Below are 21,083 nucleotides of genomic sequence, written 5' to 3'. Positions count from 1 at the left end.
AATAGGCATAGTGACCGTTATTAAGAAACATTTTAGATTTTATGTAAGCATGGCACTAGCCAATACTACGATTTTATATGATTATTATATTGGCCCATAATTTCCCTTGCGCTCCTACTTCTTTTGGTGGTGTGGTGCGACTCCACGTGGCAACTAATAGAGGATTATTGTAGTAACAAGAATGAACAGGACTATAGAGCACGCCCTACTTTCTGTGCGTAATGACGCCCTTGCGCAGGAGCAATGTCACAGTTGCAACACCGACTTATTCTGAACTGTATAATCATTTTCATAAACCACAGATACGGATGTTCATCCTTATTCCAACAACGATTTGCATAACATTGCCAATCCCTTGGTGAGTATTATTCGTTCGTGTGTAATAGTGGCATGATGTCGCGCTGGCGAACTTTGGCTTGAGTTTCGACCGAAGGATGATGTTGATGCGTTTTTTTTTTTTACGTTTATTTTTTTTTTTTTAAAGCTCTTGTTTTGGCCAAGTAAATTATTGCAATGAATATTATTTTATCTCCTTCCTGTGTCCTGTCCTGTTAAATATTTGCTAAATGCCACTTCGAATTGTTTTCACGTGGGGAACTCATCACTAATCAAATGAGATTTTTACATGCATCGTTTTATTCCATCGCAAAGTTCCATATTTACTAAAAGGAAGATTGTCAGGAGGGACCAACAGGCTATCTCTGTGGCTGATGTCAGTCAGCTGGTGTTAGTCTGGGAGGCTACATAACAGCTGGTCATTCTGACAAAGATGAGAATGATACCTATTCTAAAAAACCCAGCAATCATAACATGTTGTGGATGATGAATGAATATCCTATGGATAAGTTGAACAATCACAGATATATCACCTGTCAGGAAAACGAGCTCAAAGAGCCTGTATGTAGTGCTACTTCAGTTTCCCCTTTCCAACTAGCCATATTACCTCCATTTAAGGGGTCAGAGGTCACCATAGTGTGCCCTGTGTGTACCTATCTCTCCTTCCCCCCCAGTGAGGGCCGTGTAGTGGGGCCCGTGAGCGGCAGATGAGGCTGGGGTCCAGCTCCAGCGGCGCCCTGCAGCCCCCCAATGGTCTCCCCCACTATGAAGGCACTGGTGGATGCCGTGTGGGCGGTGTGGAGCATCGGTGCCTCCGTCTATGACTACATCCACACCAGCGCCATGGAGGAGCGCATCCACACGCTGGAGACCGTCACCACCATTCACCAGTGTGTCATCGCAGCGCTGACCGCTGGAGTGGTGGTGCTCTTCACCTACATACTGTTGAGGAAGCACTGAGGGGGAGTGAGGAAGGAGAAGCCACGCAGGGTACAGGAGGCAAGTTGTGAGGACAACACTGGATTACCATAGTGATCAGAAGCATTGAGAGTGTGGGTCTGGAAAGTCCTCCAGAGCCCTGGAGAGGCTTACTGGCCTACATGGATGAGATGGAGCAGGACATGATTAATAAGGGATTTTGGCTACTTGCAAAGTTTTTGGCTATTTGGCCTTTATCTCGACTGCCAATTGTACCATTCTACTGCGGAGGTGTTGCTGGACACTGTCTCAGTGAGTCAATAGATACACTCCCTTTGCACCAATGGAAGAAGAAGACATGGGCAGAGATGGGCAGAAGATGTATCAAAATGTATCTTTTTACAAATACAAGTTACTTTAAAGTAGAGGTCGACCGCTTATCATTTTTCAACGCCGATACCGATTATTGAAGGACCAAAAAAAGCCGATACCAATTTAAAATCGGCCGATTTTTATATATATATTTGTAATAATGACAATTGCAACAATACTGAATGAACAATGAACACTTATTTTAACTTAATACATAAATAAAATCTATTTAGTCTCAAATAAATACTGAAACATGCTCAATTTGGTTTAAATAATGCAAAAACACAGTGTTAGGGAAGAAAGTAAAAGTGCAATATGTGCTATGTAAAAAAGCTAACGTTTAGGTTCCTTGCTCAGAACATATGAAAGCTGGTGGTTCAATATTCCCAGTTCTTCAATATTCCCAGTTAAGAAGTTTTAGGTTGAAGTTATTATAGAAATTATGACGCGTTGACTATTTCTCTCTATACCATTTGTATTTCATACATCTTTGACTATTGGATGTTATAATAAGTACTTTAGTATTGCCAGCCTAATCTCAGGAGTTAATAGGCTTGAAGTCATAAACAGCGCTGTGCCTTCAACATTGCTAAGAGCTGCTGGCAAACCCAGTAAAGTTTGAATGAATGCTTACGAGCCTGCTGCTGCCTACCACCGCTCAGTCAGACTGCTCTATCAAATATCAAATCACAGACTTAATTATAATATAATAAACACAGTAATACGAGCCTTTGGTCATTAATATGGTCAAATCCGGAAACTATCATATCGAAAACAAAATGTTTACTCTTTCAGTGAAATACGGAACCGTTCCGTATTTTATTGAATGGGTGGAAAACCTAAGTCTAAATATTACATCATAATTATGTAAAATTCTGGCAAATTAGTTCGCAACGAGCCAGGCAGCCCAAACTGTTGCATATACCCTGACTCTGCTTGCACTGAACGCAAGAGAAGTGACACAATTTCCCTAGTTAATATTGCCTGCTAACATGAATTTCTTTTAACTAAATATGCATGTTTAAAATATATACTTCTGTGTATTGATTTTAAAAAGGCATTGATGTTTATGGTTAGGTACATTTGTGCAAAGATTGTGCTTTTTTCAGCAATGAGCTTTTGTCAAATCATCACCCGTTTGGCGAAGTTGAAGTAGGGTGTGATTCGATGATAAATTAAGAGCCACCGCATTGATTATATGCAACACAGAACAAGCTCGTTAACCTAGTAATATCATCAACCATGTGAAGTTAACTAGTGATTATGTGAAGATTGATTGTTTTTTATGAGATAAGTTTAATGCTAGCTAGCAACTTACCTTGGCTCCTTGCTGCACTCGCATAACAGGTAATCAGCCTGCCACGCAGTCTCCTCGTGGAATGCAATGTAATCGGTGTCCATAAATGCTGATTAACGATTGTTATGAAGACTTGAAATCGGCCCTAATTAAATCGGTGGGCCTCTACTCTAAAGACCAATGTATCAAACTAAAATACAAAATAGTTTTGCAAAGTATTGTATTTAGAATGATTTATTTTTTAATACAAAAACATTTGAAAGTACACGCCTTCACTACAACAATATTCTTAGTAACGGAAACAAAAAAACAACATTTAACTTGCTATGACTGTAATATGTGGTTGTTTATCAACCTTGGTTGAATGCACTGACTAAGTCGCTATGGATAAATGTCTGCTAAATGACCTAAATGTAAAAATGAACAATTGCAAAGCACACTGGGTATTATTATTGGACTTATTTTGTGGGTGGAGCTGTGGACATTTTTACATTTACATGTTGTTCACTCAGCAGACACTCATGACACCATAGTACTGTGACATCTGATACCAATGCAGGGTGAAAGGGGGCCACCAAATGTTGAACCGCTATAAAATAAAAATGGTATAGAAAATTATTTTGTATTTTGAAAATATAAATTACAGGTCTTGAAAGTATCTATTTACAAACTACATTGGATTGTAGTTCAGGCCGGTGAAATGCAAATGACAAAATACTCAAAAGTAATTTACATTTCAAATACATGTAACAGGAATACTGCCCGTCTCTGGATGTGGGGATGCTAAAACCACAGAGATACCTCAACCTGCAGACTAATCTAATAATGCACTAAAGGGATGCCAACTATCATTAGACTGCACATCAATGGTTTGCCTGCCTTAATATGCCTGAAGTGGTTTCACTCCCCGGATGGAATAACAGTATTAGTTAGATAGGTTCTCATGTTGGCACTAATTGCTTATCCCACCTGTATGATGCATGCGAAAACTGCAAACTGGGGATTCCCTCTTCAATACCATGATTGTACTAGGTGCCAGCCCAACAGACTATAATTGGAAGTCTTGGTCATGAAGATGAAAGCGTTCACTTAGAGGTTAACTATATCACCCAGTGAGGGAGAGTGGAATATCATGGGACAGACTGAAAGTATTGTCAAGAGGCCTTATTTGTTGTAGAAAACTGGCCTCAAGGTTCTCCTATGAATTCCTCTGTAGGAGAAGGAGAGTTTCTTTGAAGCATTCAAAGGTCAATACACTGGTCGTCATGAATGCCATTTAGTACGGTAAATGTTCTTTGATAAAACAACTTTAAAGCATGTTTATTTGATTACTAAAATAAATAATTGTAGATAGTCTTGTAATGCAAGACTTAGTAGTGGCATTTCGTGGCGTTAGTTGAACATGGCTACAGCTGTGAAGGTTACGTCACTGGAAAGAGTGTTTAGAAGCAAAATGTGAATCAACCTGAATGTTTTGGTACATTGTTTATAAATGCTTCAGTAATGCTCGCTCTTCTCATTAAAAGGGTATTAAACACATCGTAGGCCTTTACAATATTCATGTATTTTTTTTATGTGCAATGTTATATAATCCATTTAAATTGTACACTTGCTACAATATATGACGAATACACAATGTTTGCCCTATCATCTTGTTCAGATTGCTAAAATGGGCCTCAGTGAAATGTTTCAGGTAAATCAAATGTGACTTACAGGTGACAACAGCCTCCATGGAAATAAAACATTTAATCACCTCCTGGATCTGTGTGTGAACGTACAGTGCCTTCAGCCTTATTCTAAAATGGATTTAAAAAAAGATTTCCTCAGCAATCTACTCACAATACCCCATAATGACAAAGCAAATACAAGTTTTTAGTATTTTTTGCTAATAAGAAAATAAATGAAAAACATACCTTATTTACATACGTATTCAGTCCATTTGCTATGACACTCGAAATTGAGCTCAGGTGCATCCTGTTTCCATTGATAATCCTTGAGGTCCACCTTTGGTAAATTCAATTGATTGGACATGATTTGGAAAGGCACACAACGGTCTATATAAGGTTCCACAGTTGACTGTGCATGTCAGAGCAAAAACCAAGCCATGAGGTCAAAGGAATTGTCCGTAGAGCTCAGAGACAGGATTGTGTCGAGGCTGGGGAAGGGTACCAGATCTGGGGAAGGGTACCAAAAATATTGCTACAGCATTGAAAGTCCCAAGAACACACAGGCCTCCATCATTCTTAAATGGAAGAAGTTTGGAACCACCAAGACTCTTCCTAGAGCTGGCCGCCCCGCCAAACTGAGCAATCAGGGGAGAAGGGCCTTGGTGAGGGAGGTGACCAAGAACCCGATGGTCACTCTGACAGAGCTCTAGAGTTCCTCTGTGGAGATGGGAGAACCTTCCAGAAGGACAACCATCTCTGTAGCACTCCACCAATCAGGCCTTTATGGTAGAGTGGCCAGACGGAAGCCACTCTTCAGTAAAAGGCACATGACAGCCCGCTTGGAGTGTGCCAAAAGGCACCCAAAAACTCTGACCATGAGAAACAACATTTTCTGGTCTGATGAAACCAAGATTGAACTCTTTGGCCTGAATGCCAAGCGTCACATCTGGAGGAAACCTGGCACCATCCCTACAGTGAAGCATGGTAGTGGCAGCATCATGCTGTGGGGACGTTTTTCAGCGGCAGGGACTGGGAGACTAGTCAGGATCGAGGCAAAGATGAACAGAGCAAAAGTACAGAGATCCTTGATGAAAACCTGCTCCAGAGTACTCAGGACCTCAGGCTGTGGCGAAAGTTCACCTTCCAACAAGACAACGGCCCTAAGCACACAGCCAAGACAACGCAGGAGTGGCTTCAGGTCAAGTCTCTGAATGTCCTTGAGTGTCCCAGCCAGAACCCGGACTTAAACCCGATCGAGCATCTCTGGAGACCTGAAAATAGCTGTGCAGCAACGTTCCCCACCCAACATGACAGAGCTTGAGGATCTGCAGAAAAGAATGGGAGAAACTACCCATATTTTACTGCTGCTCTTTAATTACTTGTTCCTTTTATTTCTTTTATTCGTATTTTTTAAACTGCATTGTTGGTTAGGGGCTTGTAAGTAAGCATTTCACTGTAAGGTCTACCTACACCTGTTGTATTCGGCCCATGTGACAAATAACATACCCAAGAAGACTCAAGGCTGTAATCGCTGCCAAAGGTGCTTCAACAAAGTACTGAGTAAAGGGTCTGAATACTTATGTAAATGTGATATTTGACTTTTATTTTGTATAAATTAGCAACAATTTCCAAAAACCTGTTTTTGATTTGTCATTATGGGGTATTCTGTGTAGATTGATGAGGGAAAAAAACTATTTACATTTTTGAACAAGGCTGTAACCTAACAAAAATGTGGAAAAAGTCAAGGTGTCTGAATACTTACCGAAGGCACCGTAATGGTACTAAGGTACAGGAGAGTGCAATGTTCTGACTGCAGATAAATGTCTTGTATAGAGCTGAATCTGTTAACACTAATCAAGAAAAGGTTTCGCAAAGCACTGGTTGGTCAGTGGACCTACTGCTATCCCTAGGCTCCAATCTGAGGAAGCCAGTCAGGGGTCTTTATGCTCATAATACTCATGTATTTAAGTAGTCATGTGACGCACTGGTTATTGAAACAGAAGAACAATAATCCCATGTGCTACAATGTGTGATATTGACCTACAGACGGAACACTGTAGAAACACCCTGACCAAGGAGACTGTAGGGATGGTTTTATTTCAAGTTAATAGTGACAAAGTTAATGTTTTGTAAATACATAATAAATGTTATTTTTACTGATGTGTACATTAACATAACTCTTCAAAAAATAAAATGATTCAAGTTGTAATCTTGCATGAAACACCACATTGAATACAAAATGCAAGAAAATGTAAAATACAAATTTAACTCATCATATAAAGTGTGTTCTAGATGTGTCCAGTCTGCAGCACGGTGTACTGGGCAGTGAATCTCTCCACACTCTCCCCCTCCAGCAGCTTCATGGCTCTCCAGTGGATCTTCCCACAGTTTTCTGGCTGGCCGCTGGGCCCAAGCTCCTCTCTGATATACTCCAGCCACAGATCTGGAGGGAAAAAGCCATACAGGCAGTCCCGAGTGACCATCTCAACTTACTTCAATCAGCTAATCAAAGTTGCTGTTGAATCAGGTGTGTTAATGTTGGGCTGGAATAAAAGCCTGCAAACCCTGTAGTTCCAACCATTGTATGTCTTGTTCATTATTCTACTGGCCTATTGGAAGTCTTTTAGTTGTTAGTGTAGCAACTGACATGCAAAAATCCCTGTGGGACTTATTTGAAATGGGCTACGTTGAATGTGTCTTCAGAATCTCACCATCATCTGTGGAGCCGAATTCCCTCAGGGCTCTCTCATAGAAGTCCCTCAGGTTGCTCATCTTGGGAGTCTCCTAAAAGAACAGTCACATCATTCCAGTCAGTACACCAGCCTTGCCAATGACCATAGCCCGTTGGCTATGCAGCACAAACAGATCTGGGAACAGACTTACAAAATCCTAACATTAGTGTGAAAAGCTAAACCTTTGATACAACATTTTGTACATAAAGCCACAACAATGTGTGGCAATATTGGAACAACAGGCTAGTTTGAGACTATGTCTTGGTTGGTTGCAACGTATATTTGTCTGAGTATGGACTATCTTTCCAATTTGGTCCTGCCGTGCATACCTACACAAACGCTACGGTCACAAGACGCAGGCCTCCTTATGGTCCCTAGAATTTCTAAACAAACAGCTGGAGGCAGGGCTTTCTCCTATAGAGCTCCATTTTTATGGAATGGTCTGCCTAACCATGTGAGAGACGCAGACTCAGTCTCAACCTTTAAGTCTTCACTGAAGACTCATCTCTTCAGTAGGTCCTATGATTAAGTATAGTCTGGCCCAGGAGTGTGAAGGTGAACGGAAAGGCTCTGGAGCAACGAACCGCCCTTGCTGTCTCTGCCTAGCCGGTTCCCCTCTCTCCACTGGGATTCTCTGCCTCTAACCCTATTACAGGGGCTGTCACTGGCTTACTGGTGCTTTTCCATGCCGTCCCTGGAAGGGGTGCGTCACTTGAGTCATTGACGTGATCTTCCTGTCTGGGTTGGCGCCCCCCCTTGGGTTGTGCCATGGCAGAGATTTTTGTGGGCTATACTCGGCCTTGGTGGTTGAAGATATCCCTCTAGTGGTGTGGGGGCTGTGCTTTGGCAAAGTGGGTGGGGTTATATCCTGCCTGTTTGGCCCTGTCCGGGGGTATCGTCGGATGGGGCCACAGTGTCTCCCGACCACTCCTGTCTCAGCCTCCAGTATTTATGCTGCAGTAGTTTGTGTCGGGGGGCTAGGGCCAGTCTGTCACATCTGGAGTATTTCTCCTGTCTTATCCGGTGTCCTGTGTGAATTTAAGTATGCGCTCTCTAACTCTCTCTGAGGACCTGAGCCCTAGGACCATGCCTCAGGACTACCTGGCCTGATGACTCCTTGCTGTCCCCAGTCCACCTGGCCGTGCTGCTGCTCCAGTTTCAACTGTTCTGCCTGCGGCTATGGAATCCTGAACTGTTCCCCGGACGTGCTACCTGTCCCAGACCTGTTTTCAACTCTCTAGAGACAGCAGGAGCGGTAGAGATACTCTGAATGATCGGCTATGAAAAGCCAACTTACATTTACTACTGAGGTGCTGACCTGTTGCACCCTCTACAACCACTGTGATTATTATTATTTGTCCCTGCTGGTCATCTATGAACATTTGAACATCTTGGCCATGTTCTCTTATAATCTACACCCGGCACAGCCAGAAGAGGTCTGGCCACCCCTCATAGCCTGGTTCCTCGCTAGGTTTCTTCCTAAATTCTGGCCTTTCTAGGGAATTTTTCCTAGCCACCGTGCTTCTACTCCTGCATTGCTTGCTGTTTGGAGTTTTAGGCTGGGTTTCTGTACAGCACTTTGCGATATCAGTTGATGTAAGAAGGGCTTTATAAATACATTTGATTTGATTTTGATTTGTTCTTGTTTCCCCATACATTGTGACTCGACTCACTTGATCTTTCTCCATCTGGATCATTCTGGTGAAAAAGGCCTTGGAGAAGGGCCGGTTCTCATGCAAACTGGAAAATAAGAGGAGGTCCAACTTTGTTTTTCTTCTTCAAAATGCTGAACTTAAATGCATATTAATAAGTCGTTATCTAAACGAGGATACGTTGTCGTCCAAAATAACTACTGTGAATTACAATCACTGTACTGATTTGGCCTTCACAATGCAGAACTGGTGAGAAATGAATAATATAATATTAATATTCAGTACCTTGTGAAGGTCTTCCTGGCTTTCTTGTAGCCTCCGGCCCCGAAGGACCAGTCAAGGTACTTCTCCTTTATCTCCATGGAAACGGCAGGCACCGCGGACAGCAGACCTCTCTGAGAGCAGAGGAAAAAACAAACTGTTACAACTAATTCTCATCCAACCAGACAACATTGTATGTTGGGAAATATGTCTGCGTTTACATAAATTGGTATTTTGACCAATCAGAACAGCTCTGAAAAAGATCTGATGTGATTGGTCAAAAGATCAGAATTGGGCTGCCTATGTAAACGCAGCCTATGAGGCACTACTGCTTTTGCACTGACACAATGGAGGCTAAGAACGACATAGAACCAGAAAAAGCTTGGTCAAAGCACTGTCCGGACAGAGCTTTGAATTATGACAAATGTAAATTGGTATTGTATTAAAATGTCATAAACTAATGTAATTTTTGAGAGGTTGGGCTTGGTTCTGTACCTGAAACAGGGCTTCAGTTGCCTCTGGGCTCTGTGATGTCATGCTCCACTCCACCTGCAGCTGCCACAGGGGCAAGCTCGACTGTCAACAGACAAGACCAGGGTGGTTAACATCAGGTAAGATGCTCTTTTAACAAATAAAATATATTCATGGGTTGCTGGGCCGGAAAATTTGTTACCGGTAAGTACGGCTTGCACACTCTCTGACGCTCCAAACATTTTTGTAAGATACTCCCCCCCCCCCCCATAAATCTTAGTCAAAATGTTTTTAGTTTTTTTTACATTCCATATTATTTCGCAACTCACACCCCAGATCAACAATGTGTTTGTGACTACATAATTACATAACAAATTGGAGGGTAACCATACGCCCTCTCACACAGTCAGCCCCTTCTCGTGAGCTGCCCCTTATATTGCGCAACAGTCGTCATAACAATGAAAGACTAGCTACAAGATCCATATTGCAATAAATTGCCTGAATTGATACAATAACAATAAATAGGATACGTTTATAACGAGGTGGACCAGCTGTTTTTTTCTTCCTTTAAACTACTACTACTAGCTTGATTATTGATGGCTACAATCACCCATATTAGCAAACTATCTTATCACATTTCTCTAGTATAGGCTACTTTTCATGACGATATCAGCAAAATGCCTGCGGTAAGGATATCAGCAAAATGCCTGCGATAAGGGACCGGTATGGTTGGTGTCGATAATTGATCGGTTTAGCATCCCAGCTCTACTACATACTACCCACTGGGCAAAGATGTCAATTCAACGTCTACGAACGTGAAATCAACTAAAAGTAATTTGAGTCTACCTGGTATTAGTTGTAGGTTTTTACAGTACCTGAAGAATTTACCTGTAAGGAAAGTCTCCCTGGTATTAGTTATAGGGTAACAGTACCTGAAGCCATTCTATTGACCAAAGGAAAAGGAACTACCACGTAAATACAGCACTGTGGGTTTGATTGAATTGAGCCCTTCCAGTCATATTGGAACTGGTTTCTAGCAGGGAATAGCAGTCATTTGAGGAAGTTAATATGCTGTAGGAAATTATCTGGGACAGAGTTGGAGCTGCCCCACTTTCAGAGCAGCCCTTAGTGACTGTGTGTGTGTGTGTGGGTGTGTACCTTGGGATTCACGTGTGTCAGGGCGTCCTGGAATAGCTTGCCTGTGGCGCCACTCCCCAGACGCACCATCGTCTGCAGGGCCAGGCACCACACATCCACAGATTGTCTGTAGCGCTGGGTGGCTGCCATGGCAACCGCAGCGGTCTGCTCCGAGTCTCCCGATGAGAGTAAGACCTGCAGCTGAACAGACCGAAGGAGGGACACACGCACAGCAAACCGTTACATGTTGTGAACCTCATGTATCCTATTGGTTTCTATGCTGTATGTTTGTACATTAGATGGCCTGTGTTTATACACTTACTGTCCTAGATTTACACTTGCCATAAGAAATCTTCTTACCCAGTTCTTGTAGAAGTCCTCCTTCAGCAGTGAGGAGTCGTGGGCACGCTGAAGCACTGCCAGCAGCCTCTCCTGCCTCTGAGGGATGCCAACACACACACAGGTCAGAATTCAGTCTTAGAAAACCATACACTCATTTCACTAATATATTAGTCATATAAACACCAGATCATCAATAATCTATCAATATTCTTCACAAAAATCGTTTGAAGTGTTAACCTTCTCCTTCAGCTGCTGAACGTTGGTTTTCCTCTTGAACCTCTCCAGGCAGAAGGACACGTAGCACGCCCACATGGCCTCTGGAACACAGCAGAGAGACCACCCATCACTAGGGTTGTTGCGGCGACGGGCAGTCATGAGTCATGACCACAGTCAAATTCCACATGAACGCTGAGTCACGGTACTCTCCTCCTATGCTCTCTGTGCATGAAAGGCGCCGATGTGTTGGTAGTACCCAACTCGTTAACGATGTCAGAACGCTAATGGCCTGCTACTCAGCACTCCATTGTCCCTCTAATCAGTCTGACATGAATGCAAAATGTAGGCTACATTGTTGTATCTCGCGATGATGGATCAATTTGAAGAAGTTCAACAACAGATTGAAACGGAGTGGAAAACATGGTCGTTGTGGATCTTGTTGCAAAGCTAAACAACGAAAGGGGACAGCACATTCTAAGGTGATGATGAATTCAAAGCCCTTAAGACGTCGTATGTAGAACGTCGTATGCATAGACCCATATGAGCCCAAGCCCGGAAAAAAGCCTGAAATAAAATAATTGTGCAGTTATATAATACATAGCCTACTGCATATTAAGCACAGCAGAAAAAAAGGGGGGAAAAAACAGATTTAAGATGTACAGTTGAAGTCGGAAGTTTACATTCACCTTAGACAAATACATTTAAACTCAGTTTTTAATTTAATCCTAGTAAAATCCCCTGTCTTAGGTCAGTTAGGATCACTACATTATATTAAGAATGTGAAATGTCAGAATAATAGTAGAGAGAATGATTTATTTCAGCTTTTATTTATTTCATAACATTCCCAGTGGGTCAGAAGTTTACATACACTCAATTAGTATTTAGTAGCATTGCCTTTAAATTGTTTAACTTGGGTCAAATGTTTTGGGTAGCCTTCCACAAGCTTCCCACAATAAGTTGGGTGAATTTTGGCCCATTCCTCCTGACAGAGCTGGTGTAACTGAGTCAGGTTTGTAGGCCTCCTAGCTCGCACACACTTTTTCAGTTCTGCCCACAAATGTTCTATAGGATTGAGGTCAGGGCTTTGTGATGGCCACTCCAATACCTTGACTTTGTTGTCCTTAAGCCATTTTGCAACAACTTTGGAAGTATGCTTGGGGTCATTGTCCATTTGGAAGACCCATTTGCGACCAAGCTTTAACTTCCTGACTGATGTCTTGAGATGTTGCTTCAACATATCCACATCATTTTCCTACTGTCAGCAAAGCACCCCCACAACATGATGCTGCCACCCCCGTGCTTCACGGTTGGGATGGTGTTCTTCGGCTTGCAAGCCTCCCCCTTTTCCCTCCAAACATAACAATGGTCATTATGGCCAAACAGTTCTATTTTTGTTTCATCAGACCAGAGGACATTTCTCCAAAAAGTACATTCTTTGTCCCCATGTGCAGTTGCAAACCGTAGTCGTGCTTTTTTATGGCAGTTTTGGAGCAGTGGCTTCTTCCTTGCTGAGCGGCCTTTCAGGTTATGTTGATATAGGACTTGTTTTACTGTGGATATAGATACTTTTGTACTTGTTTCCTCCAGCATCTTCACAAGGTCCTTTGCTGTTGTTCTGGGATTGATTTGCACTTTTCGCACCAAAGTATGTTCATCTCTAGGAGACAGAACGCGTCTCCTTCCTGAGCGGTATGGCGGCTGCGTGGTCCCATGGTGTTTATACTTGCGTACTATTGTTTGTACAGATGAACGTGGTACCCTCAGGTGTTTGGAAATTGCTCCCAAGGATGAACCAGACTTGTGGAGGTCTACAATTTTATTTCTGAGGTCTTGCCTGATTTCTTTTGATTTTCCCCATGATGTCAAGCAAAGAGGCACGGAGTTTGAAGGTAGGCCTTGAAATACATTCACAGGTACACCTCCAATTGACTCAAATTATGTAAATTGGCCTATCAGAAGCTTCTAAAGCCATGACATCATGTTCTGGAATTTTCCAAGCTGTTTGAAGGCACAGTCAACTTAGTGTATGTAAACTTCTGACCCATTGGAATTGTGATCACAGTGAATTATATGTGAAATTATCTGTCTGTAAACAATTGTTGGAAAAGTTACTTGCGTCATGCACAAAGTAGATGTCCTAACCCGATTTGCCAAAACTATAGTTTGTTAACAAGACATTTGTGGAGTGGTTGAAAAACGACTACAACCTAAGTGTATGTAAACCTCCGACTTCAACTGTACTTGGTACATAATTGGTGTAGGCTACAAACTCTAGTAATCACCTTTGAGTGTGGACTGCAGTATTATGCATACTGGATGGACTGGTTACCTTACGCTACACTCCAAGGTCTCCAGACCGTATAGGCCGAGGCCAATGTTTCCCCAAGCCTGGTCCTTGTGTAACCCCAACAGTACACATGGACAAACACACCATATACAACCCATTGAGGGCTCGATGGTTAGCTGACAAGCTGAATCAGGTGTGCTTGTCCAGGGTTACAATACAAATGTGTACTGTTGGGGGTACTGGAGGACCATGGGAAACACTGACCCAGGCCATGTGTTGGTTCTTTGATTGTGCAGAGCGGCTTACAGAGTATAGTTAGCCTACAATTATAGTGAATCTGTATTTGATATTATTAGGATTTTGAATAATCTAATATGGAATTTTTTTATATTTTCATAATTAATAGGCTGACACATTACGTTTCGCAACAGAATATTTCACCACCGTGCGTTTCCATTTCCTCCTCTCTCCTTCATTCCTTTCTCCAGCGAGCAGAGCTGTCAGCAGTTTAAATGAAATATGTTTTGTTGTGAAAAACGTGATTATTGATGTTCCTGAACAGATTTCACTTGGTTTCCCAAATGAAGCACCGGGTAGCGGCAGGAAACAGGTTTGGAGACACCACGACATACAGTTTGAGCGGAATATGACCCGTCACGCAGCGAGAGGATGCTCCTCAAACAGTGATTGATGCGTGGAGTGAAGTAAGTGCTCTTAAAAGCCCAGATATTTCTACATGCAATCCAGTGTGAAAGCAGAGTTTTGCTGGTTGCCACAAAAAGCAGATGATCCCAGTTTTCTAGTGCTACTATATTTTTCAGCTGCTAATATGCTATTCTGTTCTTCTGAAATACATGGGGGGGGGGGGTTCAGGCACATAGTGTGAAATGGGCACTATCAGCATGGCGACCAAAAGCAGTAAGGGTTGGAAGTATATTGCATAGTTTGCAATGAAAATATCAAGCTCTCCCACCATAGCACAACTATCGCCATGAGAAATCAAATGCTAATCAAGCGCAAAGAAACATTCTCGGAGGGGGACAAGCAGCAGGAGCAATCTATTGTCACTGAAAAGCACCGGTGAGATCCTGCCAGAGCAGTTAACACAGCTCATTACTGTTTCAATGAATGATTCTCAAACGGCTTGTTTTTTTATTGACTGAATAGATATGGGGCAATTTCAATTTCATATTTATTTACTCAACCCATCTTTACGTAGTCCTTTTGATTCTACAAGCTTCTACAAGCAAGCGCCACCACTGAGGTTACTGCCTTTTTTAACACCGTGTTCCACAATATAATATAACCAATTGATATTACGGTTTCAGCATCTTAAATGGCACGTTTTTTTTTTATTGACTGGATATATATGAGGCAATTAGGATTTATCTGTATGATAAATTAGGCAGTGTGCACTGTTGGCATACGGTCAAATGCAAAAAAACATTTCCAGTGTGGACCTTGTGTTCTAAAAAGATATATTTTTATTTGAATACTCGAGTACCAGAAAAAAAACTAATGCGAGTACTCGAACAGTAAAAAAAAAAAAAAAAGCCAAATGCTTGGGAAGCAAATGCAACTTTTCAGGTCTCAGACAAGGTTACCCATCACGAGCGTGGTCCTCGAACCTCCTCTGTTACACTTCATCCAACACGTCACTTGTGTTGAGTTGTGTACTTATTGTATCGTGTCATTCTGTGTTGAGGTCTTTATTTGCATTATGTTGTGTCTACCTACGTTAAGTTTCGTGTTGTGTCTTTCCTGTGTGTTTGTAATGCGTTGCGTTTCTGTCTAACCTGTGTTGATGTGTGCATTTCTGTTTGTTGCGCGTACGTACCTGTGCTGAGGCTGTTGAGGCCCTCCTCGTACACCTGGTAGCAGCGCTCCTCTCTCCTGGCCATGTCAGAGGCCCGCCCCTTGGCTGACTGAAGCTCCTCCCCCACCGTCGCCCCCAGCTCCCGCTTGGCCATGAAGTCCCACGTCAGTGAGTCGTCTGTGTGTTTGCTCTGCAGGCTGGGGACAGGACATTCAGCATGGTCAGTGTGTGTTGTGTCACGCTGAAAAATGAATACAGAGATCAGCAACCCAAAATGGAGCCTTACTCTTGTATAATGGTGTCCTGTAGGTCTTTAGTGAAGTCAAAGATGGCGGCGATGGTCAAAAGAGACAGGATGAAATCAGCTCCTGTGGACAGCACAGAGAAATCCATGAACATCTCCAAAACACTGTCTCTACTCTCTTAATAATCAAAGTAGACTGTTAGGCAATACAAATGGCATAGAGTAAATACAACGCAATGGAAAACAGCTCACCTTGGATTTTCCCAGAAGCATCTCTGTACACCACCTCGGCCAGTTTGCCAGTCATGATCTCAGGGGAGAACTCGTACCCTCCCTGTAGAGTGAAGAGGACAATCAGTGACCCAGTACAAAAAAGAAGAAACTCAAAAAAGGTGTGTGTGTGTGTACTCACCACATCCATCTCAGCCTGCTCCAGCTTCTTCTGTTGCTTCCTCAATTTCTCAGTGTGCAACAGCTCCATACGGAAGTACTGTTCAGGTAGAGACACGTGTATCAATCATCCTGGGGGTTTTAAGTGGTCCTGCTACATTTAGGCCTCGTGTGCATTCAGTGTTTGCTACCACGGCACCTACATTTCCATAGCATCTTAGCTTCGAGCCTAATATGGTAATTCTTCAATTCATTGAAAATCAAATGCCACTCCGTACCTCCTGGTAGACCTTCTTGCTTTCCGGGTGGAAGCGCAGGGCCCGCAGGAACAGGTGTCTGGCGCTCTCTGACGAGTTTCTGTCCTCCAGCTCGCTCTTTGCAGCCATGATCCAGAGGGCTGGAGAAAGGAGAGGCAATCAATGATTCTGCTGACGAGGCTCCGTCATCCACTCAAACAACTGGAGCAATGATAGGACCCTGTGTAGTGTATATAGTGGTCCTTCGCAGCTCAGTTGGTAGACCACGGCGCTTGTAATGCCAGGGTAGTGGGTTTGATTCACAGGACCACCCACACGTAAAATGCATGCACACATGACTAAGTCGCTTTGGATAAATGCATATGCTAAATGGCATACTATTATACACTGAGTGTACAAAACATTAGGAACACCTGCTCTTTCCATGACATAGACTGGCCATGTGAAAGCTATGATCCCTTATTGATGTCACCTGTTAAATCCACTTCAAAAATCAGTGTAGATGAAGTGGAGGAGAAAGGTTAATGAAGGACTTTTAAGCCTGGAGACAATTGAGACATGGACTGTGTGCCATTCAGAAGGGGAATGGGCAAGACAAAATATTTAAGCGTCTTTGAACAGGATATGGTAGTAGGTGCCAGGTGCACCAGTTTGTGTCAAGCACTGCACCACTGCTGAATGTTTCTACGCTCAACAGTTTCCTGTGTGTATCAAAAATGGTCCACCACCCAAAGGACATCCAGCCAACTTGACACAACTGTGGGAAGCATTGAAGTCAACATGGGCCAGCATCCCTGTGGAACGCTTTCAACACCTTGTAGAGTCCATGCCCTGACAAACTGAGGCTGTTGTGAGGGCAAAAGAGGGTGCAACAATGCGTTCCTAATGTTTTGTACAATCAGTGTATATTACAAGGACATATTCCATTGATGTGGTATGTCACCATAGTATAATGATGATAAATCTACCTGGTTTCTCAGGATGAATGGCAAGCATGGAGGAGAACACCTTGCTGAGTTCACCCTGTGTGTTCTATTTGAGGAGATAACAAAAATAACCGTTTCAGCACCAGAACACAACCTTTATTCAACGTTTATCAGTTAAGAACCCAAGATTACTTAAACTTACCCATTTCTTACAGAAAGCAATGTGAGAGAGCCACAACTGAACATCATCCTGCAAAGAGATATCTTATTATTGGCCTGTCCATTGACTTCCTTGGTGCCTTCTGCATAGTGCTGTTTGAAATATTCAACATCCCCTAGCTAATAGCTATGTCATGTAGGGCTTGTATAGTACCTTCCATTTAGTTGTGGCCCTTCTGAAAATGTTGTTGATCCTCGAGATGATGGAAAACTCAATCTCCTCTCTTTTGAACTGATAGCCGATGCGCTAAAAGTGAAACATGATGAGGAACAAATATGAACTCCTGATACAGATATTCAATATTTCCATATTTCATCAAACTTCAAATGGACTTGCAGGCATTCATTGGTTGTAAACTCTAGCATGATAATGAAAGTGGATATTATTATTATTTGTGGATTCTGTGGTTGCCATGGCGCTGTAAGGCAGCCTAAACAGAGAGCTCTGTATATTTTGTACATATTTTAGATTAGAATTTGTTTTTAAATTGGGTTTTTTGTTAAGTCATTGAGTGTTGATTGGATAACAGTTGATGTCGGAAGTTTACATAAGCCGAGTTTAAATGTGTTTGGCTAAGGTGTTTCACAATTCCTGACATTTAATCCTAGTAAAAATTCCCTGTCTTAGGTCAGTTAGGATCACCACTTTATTTAAGGAATGTGAAATGTCAGAATAATAGTAGAGAGAATTATTTCTTTCAGCTTTTATTTCTTTCATCACATTCCCAAGTTTACATACACTCAATTAGTACTTGGTAGCATTGCCTTTAAATTGTTTAACTTGGGTCAAACGTCAAAGCAAAGCAACATCTCAAGACAGTCAGGAAGTTAAAGCTTGGTCGCAAATGGGTCTTCCAAATGGACAATGACGTCAAGCAGACTTCCAAAGTTGTGGCAAAATGGCTTAAGGACAACAAAGTCAAGGTATTGGAGTGGCCAACACAAAGCCTCAAGCCTATAGAAAATTTGTGGGCAGAACTGAAAAAGTGTGTGCGAGCAAGGAGGCCTACAAACCTGACTCAGTTACACCAGCTCTGTCAGGAGGAATGGGCCAAAATTCATCCAACTTATTGTGGGAAGCTTGTGGAAGGCTACCCGAAACGTTTGACCCAAGTCAATTTAAAGGCAATGCTACCAAATACTAATTGAGTGTATGTTAACATCTGACCCACTGGGAATGTGATGAAAGAAATAAAAGCTGAAATAAATCACTCTACTATCATTCTGACATTTCACATTCTTAAAATCAAGTGGTGATCCTAACTGACCTAAGACCAGGAATTTTTACTAGGATTAAATGTCAGGAATTGTGAAAAGCGAAATTTTAAATGTATTTGGCTAAGGTGTATGTAAACTTCTGACTTCAACTGTAATTTCCCTCCTCATGATGCCATCTATTTTGTGAAGTGCACCAGTCCCTCCTGCAGCAAAGCACCCCCACAACATGATGCTGCCACTCCTGTGCTTCACAGTTGGGATGGTGTTCTTCGGCTTACAAGACCCCCCCTTTTCCTCCAAACATAACGATGGTCATTACAGCCATAAAGTTCTATTTTTGTTTCATCAGACTAGAGGACATTTCTCCAGAAAGTACGATCTTTGTCCCCATGTGCAGTTGCAAACCGTAGTCTGTCTTTTAAATAGCGGTTTTGGAGCAGTGGCTTCTTCCTTGCTGAGCAGCCTTTCAGGTTATGTCGATATAGGACTCGTTTTACTGTGGATATAGATACTTTTGTACCTGTTTCCTCCAGCATCTTCACAAGGTCCTTTGCTGTTGTTCTGGGATTGATTTGCACTTTTTGCACCAAAGTATGTTCATCTCTAGGAGACAGAACTCGTCTCCTTCCTGAGTGGTATGACGGCTGCACAGTCAACTTAGTGTATGTAAACTTCTGACCCACTGGAATTGTGATACAGTGGATTATAAGTGAAATAATCTGTCTGTAAACAATTGTTGTAAAAATTACTTGTGTCATGCACAAAGTAGATGTCCTAACCGACTTGCCAAAACTATAGTTTGTTAACAAGACATTTGTGGAATGGTTGAAAAACTAGTTTTTATAACTCCAACTTAAGTGTATGTAAACTTCCTACTTCAACTGTATATCTGGTTGTTTTTACCCATGGAGTGATGTTTGTTTGGCTAGCTAGACAGCTAGCTGCCTGCTAACGTTTGCATTTAAAAGATGCATCAGACTCATCACCGGCTTCTATTGAAATTAAAAAGTGGAACATTGTTTCCGAGGTCGGACAGGCAGACAGCCCCACCTTATAAGACCTGACTGCATTGTGGAAATGGCAGTGTTCGTAATGAGGATGTCTACTGCTCTGGATTGATGTGTGGTGAGCTTTTTTGTGCCATAGTAACTGCAGAGATATCACCCAAGTGGGTGCACAAGTCCAGGCTACAGAGAAGTTGGGCTGAAGACATCAGGGCCACCAAGCCAACTCCATCACCTGGCATCACAGGAAGGCTACAGAGAGGCTGAGGACGGCATCATGGCCAGTAAGCCAAATGAAATGCATCAACAGGCATCACCCTCACTCCAGAGTTGCCAGAAGCACCAGTCTCCACCATGAGCTGGCACATGCAGATGTGAAGGAACTCTACAAAGCTGGCTTCATCAACATCACTTTCGTTGTTTTGTTAAGCTACCTAATTGTTCATCTCTTTATTTGTAGGCCTATACCGCAATTCAACTTTTAGCTGCGAATGTGTAGCCTACAACATGAAATGAACCAAATCCATTTATTTATATATATATATATTATTACATATGAGATTCAAAACTTACTGATCTTCTCTTCTTTATCAGCTCTAAGACATTGATTTCATACTGAAATAAGAAATAACACAGATTAATACATTGTATAGTACTTGTTTTTGATTGCCTATACTCACATTTTCTTGCATTATTCACTGGTATTCGGTACTCACCTGAATGTATGCAATGAAGTCAACTTTGGTTATGATCAATCGATGCAGTTTGTATTCTAAAGCTGTCGCCCTTTTTAGCAAGGATCTGTAATTGGGAGATGAATCGGCTTTAATACAACTTCATAGATTTTTACTAACATTGCAAGTTATAGCTAAGCTAAAGAGTGTTTTTAGTCTTACTTGACTTCTTTTTTGCTGAACAGACCCACTCTCTCCAACTGTTCCAACTCTGGGATTCGATTCTCGATCCGCTGTTGGACTATCTCAGCCATCGTCACTTACTTGGTGCTTACAATTTGATCGACTTCTGTTGTGAATGTTATTAAAAATATTCCTTAAAAACAAGAATAGTGAACTAAATTAGCCCAAAAGCATCTTTCACACGTGTGGAAGTTGTGATTGCTGTATTTCCGGTTCCGTGCTTCAACTGAGTCCGTGCAAAAACTTGTGAATTTACAAAAAAAATCCGCTTGACAAGCGAAAAACGTAGCTTTGGTTTTTATTATTAGACCATGCATTATAAACATGTGCAACTTATAATGGTCGGCATTTACATTCACCATAAAAATACATAACATAGACTGTACATTTCCTATCATCAGTTG

At 42.0% G+C, this 21,083-nt stretch overlaps 1 protein-coding gene and 1 long non-coding RNA gene across 2 annotated transcripts; one reads left to right on the top strand and one right to left on the bottom strand.

The window, feature by feature from the left end:
• The first annotated feature begins 44 nt into the window (after positions 1–44).
• Positions 45–7,167, top strand: LOC115178047 (uncharacterized). Its single transcript, XR_003872540.1, has 2 exons — positions 45–358; positions 6,883–7,167. It is a non-coding gene; the product is annotated as an uncharacterized LOC115178047 (long non-coding RNA).
• On the bottom strand, positions 6,669–20,939 carry LOC115178042 (U3 small nucleolar RNA-associated protein 6 homolog). The gene is made up of 19 exons (XM_029739061.1): positions 20,659–20,939; positions 20,479–20,563; positions 20,336–20,377; positions 17,695–17,787; positions 17,524–17,571; positions 17,364–17,427; positions 16,417–16,535; positions 16,161–16,238; positions 16,001–16,082; positions 15,791–15,872; positions 15,526–15,701; positions 11,423–11,502; positions 11,204–11,281; positions 10,865–11,044; positions 9,731–9,811; positions 9,260–9,369; positions 8,996–9,062; positions 7,302–7,374; positions 6,669–7,033 (listed from the first exon to the last, which is right to left on the bottom strand). Exons 1-19 carry the CDS (start codon positions 20,748–20,750, stop codon positions 6,879–6,881), a joined length of 1,785 nt encoding a protein of 594 aa, XP_029594921.1. The 5' UTR covers positions 20,751–20,939; the 3' UTR covers positions 6,669–6,878.
• Between the last annotated feature and the right edge of the window lie 144 nt (positions 20,940–21,083).

This window comes from Salmo trutta, chromosome 38 (assembly GCF_901001165.1).
Source record: "Salmo trutta chromosome 38, fSalTru1.1, whole genome shotgun sequence".
In the NCBI taxonomy this organism is placed as follows: domain Eukaryota; kingdom Metazoa; phylum Chordata; class Actinopteri; order Salmoniformes; family Salmonidae; genus Salmo; species Salmo trutta.
This window is presented reverse-complemented; position numbering and strand designations above follow the sequence as displayed.